This window comes from Sus scrofa, chromosome 9 (genome assembly GCF_000003025.6).
Source record: "Sus scrofa isolate TJ Tabasco breed Duroc chromosome 9, Sscrofa11.1, whole genome shotgun sequence".
NCBI lineage: Eukaryota > Metazoa > Chordata > Mammalia > Artiodactyla > Suidae > Sus > Sus scrofa.
In genome coordinates this window covers 3,651,833-3,656,357 of record NC_010451.4, presented here as the reverse complement: position 1 = coordinate 3,656,357, position 4,525 = coordinate 3,651,833, and the positions used below count along the sequence as shown (strand labels likewise).

Below are 4,525 nucleotides of genomic sequence, written 5' to 3'. Positions count from 1 at the left end.
CCACAGCAACGCAGGATCCGAGCCGCGTCTGCAACCTACACCACAGCTCACGGCAACGCCGGATCGTCAACCCACTGAGCAAGGACAGGGACGGAACCCGCAACCTCATGGTTCCTAGTCGGATTTGTAAACCACTGCACCACGACGGGAACTCCTAATTTAAGTTTTAATGATTTAAAAACACCCTCTGAAATTTCATAGTGTGGAAAAACTGAATATTGACATCAGAGTTTGAAGTTCAGGCATATGGACTCCTTACTAATTAAGCATTCATTCTTTCACATGTATTTTATTGAATATCTACAATGTATCATCTTAAGCAGATTACATGGAATATTATTGAGGACATTTACATGGATAACTATTTTTCTTCATAATCTTCAAGGCAGGACAAAAGTCCTGCTGAAAAAGAACCAGTGAAATTAAGGCAAACCTCTAAATATACCGACATGATTTTAGTGACATGACTCTTGTACAACTAGCATGGGAAGAACTGAGGTGAGAGAAGAGAAATAGCTTGTTGTTGCCCTTTTTTTTTTTTTTTTTAATGGCTGCTCCTGTGGCATATGGAGGTTCCAAGGCTAGGGGTCAAATTGGAGCTGTAGTTGCCAGCCTACACCACAGCCACAGCAACGCCTAGAGCCACGTCTGCAACCTACACCACACCTCATGGCAACGCTGGATCCTTAGCCCACTGAGCGAGGCCAGGGATTGAACCTGTGTCCTCATGGATGCCAGCTAGATTTGATTCTGCTGAGCTATAATGGGAACTCCTAGAAATAGTTTATTTTATTGCTTTTTAGGGCCGCACCTGTGGCACATGGATGTTCCCATGCTAGGGACCGAATTAGAGCTACATCCACTAGCCTACACCACAGCCACAGCAATGTGGGATCTGAGCTCCATCTGCAACCCACACCACAGCTCACGGCAACACCATATCCTTAACCCGCTGAGAGAGGCCAGGGATCGAACCTGCAACCTCACGGATCCTAAACATTAACCACTGAGCCACGAAGGGAACTCCAGAAATAGCTTATTTTAAAGGAAGAAAACCACGAGGGCCCCGTTTACTGTTTTTTAGCAGAATGTGGTAGCGTGCAAAGGCATGCTGGAAGAGGTGCAGAAGGTAAGGACAGCTACTTAGAGAGGACACAGTGGGACACTGAGGGAAGCACGGCTGCACCGGTCAATAATTTTTAGATAACTTAGTTCAAAGATCCTTTTGCTAGAGCTGGGGAAAACAAACAGACAAACAAACGAGCCTGATTATCCTAACAGGGTGAACGTTTGTGACTTTTGTGGTTATCATTATCCCAACAGTTCTCTTGCATTTAGTCCAACCCCAGTTCTCTCTCCTGTGCAGAAAGCAGTTGCTGCCAAGGCACGTAAAATGCCCTCCTCCTGGCCGTCATTATGTCTGGAGCCAACAGCTCCAGTCTGACCCCGGGATTCTTCATCTTGAGTGGTGTCCCTGGGCTGGAAGCCGCACACGTCTGGCTCTCCCTGCCATTCTGCTTCATGTACATCGTTGCTGTCGTGGGCAACTGTGGGCTCCTCTACCTCATCGGCCACGAGGAGGCCCTGCACCGGCCCATGTACTACTTTCTGGCCCTGCTCTCCTTCACCGATGCCACCCTGTGCACCACCACGGTACCCAATATGCTGTGCATCTTCTGGTTCAACCTCAAGGAGATAGACTTCAATGCCTGCCTGGCTCAGATGTTTTTTGTCCACATGTTGACGGGGATGGAGTCCGGGGTGCTCATGCTCATGGCCCTGGACCGCTACGTGGCCATCTGCTACCCCTTACGCTATGCCACCATCCTCACCAGCCCTGTCATCGCCAAGGCTGGTCTTGCCACGTTCCTGAGGGGTGTGATGCTCATCGTCCCTTTCACTTTCCTTACCAAGCGCCTGCCCTATTGTCGTGGCAACTCCATTCCCCACACTTACTGTGACCACATGTCCATGGCCAAGGTCTCCTGTGGCAATGTCAAGGTCAATGCTGTCTACGGTCTCTTGGCAGCGCTCCTGATTGGGGGCTTCGATATCTTCTGTATTTCAGTGTCTTACACTATGATATTGCGGGCGGTGGTGAGCCTGTCTTCGGCAGATGCTCGGCACAAAGCCTTCAGCACCTGTACATCTCACATCTGTGCTATTGTCATTACATATGTTCCAGCCTTATTCACCATTTTTACTCACCGTTTTGGGGAAAAAAGCATTCCTCACCATATCCATATCATAATCGCTAATCTCTATTTGATGTTACCTCCTATGCTGAACCCCATTGTTTATGGAGTCAAGACCAAGCAGATCCGGGAAGAAGTCATCAAGTTACTTTTTAAGGAGAAAGATATCTCAGCTATGAAATAGATTAAGGTGTGACTATTTAAACGCAAGAAAAGACAAAAATGGTTTAGACGGAGTCTTGAGTATAGATTTTAAACAAACTGCTCCCGTTGCATAAAGCAATATTCATTGAATATCTGCTATCAGGTTAATTGAATTTGGGGTCGAACTCATCGATGATTGAAATTAATTAAATAAATAAATAACATGCCTTCTGGATTTGAGGATTTTTTTTTCCTTAAAAGGAATCCCACATTAATTTCAAAGCTGTTGTAAATGATTGTGTTACTTAGAATCCTAATGTGTTTTGCATATTGAACAAATCTCAAATGGGATGGACCCACACAAAATAAAAAGTTCCTGATACTCTGTTAGGGGTTCACCTGTCTTGGAGGAAATCTATGGAAAGAGAAAACTATCAGAGTCTGTTTCATAAAGCTCTCATGTGTTCTAGTGACTTCATTTATCTCAGTTATGCTTGTCACTGCATAATTTGTGTAGAGCTTCGTTCTGTTACATAAAATATCTCATATTTACCTAAGTTGTACTGAATTTCTGCTACTAGGGAGAATGATATTCGTATATTTGAGTCAATATGCTCTAAATGAAAAATAGGATAAACAAGGGAATAGAGCCACAAAACCATAGAATAAATTATTTCTTAGGGATAACTCTAGGAGGTTTTGAAGCAGACCTGGAACAAGTCTTTGAAATAATTGCGGAGTCTCAGTAGAAAACATAGGAGACGGACCAGCAAAGTCTATAAACACTGGAGTTGGACTGGCTCTACAGCCTTTTGTTCAGCTGAGATGCCACAGCTGAAAATCTTCTAAATTTCGACGCCAAGGTGAAGTTGACCTCTCAAAGAAAGTTTACACCATTATGTCATTCACAAGCATTGATTGGCCTTGTTTCCTATAACCAGGCCCTGTCCACATGCAGCAAAAGGGGGAAAGCTAAGAAGCTGCATTTGGATCACTGCTGGGCCTTTCGACCCGAAGATACATGGTATACTGATTTCCGTGACCCATATCCTTCCGTAACTAAGGAAGTCTAGTTCTGTATGAAAACCTTCTGAGGGTAATAAGTTTTATTGTCAGTCCAAACCATACGTCATTACTGGGAACTGTGAACGGCACATATTTAAATCAGCATTGAAAGTAGGAGTTCCCGTCGTGGCTCAGTGGTGAACAAATCCGACTAGGAACCATGAGGTTAAGGGTTGGATACCTGGACTCGCTCAGTGGGTTAAGGATCCGGCGTTGCCGTGAGCTCAGGTGTGGGTCACAAACCCTGCTCAGATCCTGCGTTGCTGTGGCTGTGGTGTAGGCCGGCAGCTGCAGCTCCCATTAGACCCCTAGCCTGGGAACTCCCACATGCTGCGGTGCGGCCCTAGAAAAGACAAAAAAAGACCAAAAAAAAAAAACATCATTGAACATAATAAGAAAACTATGCTATATCTCTGCTAGAAACTTTGCACATTGTGACATGTAATACAGAGATTTTTTTAAGTTAGATTACCCTAAAAATGCTAGTGTAAGTGTTAGGATATTTTACTACATGGAGTATTTTGAGGATTTACAGCCAGGGTAGTAATGTAAACATAAACAAGAGCATAGGGTTTCCCCGACACTCCAGACACACGGAAATACTGACTTAAATATGTTTCTGAAATTATAGGAAGTAAAACGAAAAGCAAAAAAGAAGTCAAGACTTTAGAAATAAAAAAGGGAGATCACGGAGGCAAGCAGAAGGTGAGACGCCACAGCCTATAAAAAAGCTTTACTTGAATGACTTCAGTGTTTGGAATCTATTGCCCAGGTTTAAAAGTTGGGTAACATGAAGCCTAGAATCTGGAACCACTCTATTGTCTTTGGGAACTCAAATAGCTCTGCTCACGAGCCCAGACAGAAAAAAAAAATAAATGTTAGTACTCTGATAGTCTGAGAAGCATTAATGTAACACATATCACTACAGATGGAGCCCGAAAGATAGACACCTACAAAGACTTTTCCAGCAGTGATCTTCCTCCCTGCTTCCCATTATTTTATCCCCATGGCAATAGGAGTCCTCAACGCACATTCTGGCGTTTCATGCATCTCTCTTGATTCTTTAACCCACACAGATAAATGTACACACCTACTTTCCACGGACTGGGGACAACTGCAAA

General features: G+C 44.1%; 1 protein-coding gene across 1 annotated transcript; it reads left to right on the top strand.

Moving 5' to 3' along the window:
- LOC100515562 (olfactory receptor 52N2-like) lies at positions 1,417–2,379 on the top strand. Its single transcript, XM_003129441.1, has one exon. It carries the CDS (start codon positions 1,417–1,419, stop codon positions 2,377–2,379), a length of 963 nt encoding a protein of 320 aa, XP_003129489.1.

Bases quoted from the DNA above. Each gene is read 5' to 3' on its own strand.
- LOC100515562 (XM_003129441.1), top strand. From the start codon at position 1,417: ATGTCTGGAGCCAACAGCTCCAGTCTGACCCCGGGATTCTTCATCTTG.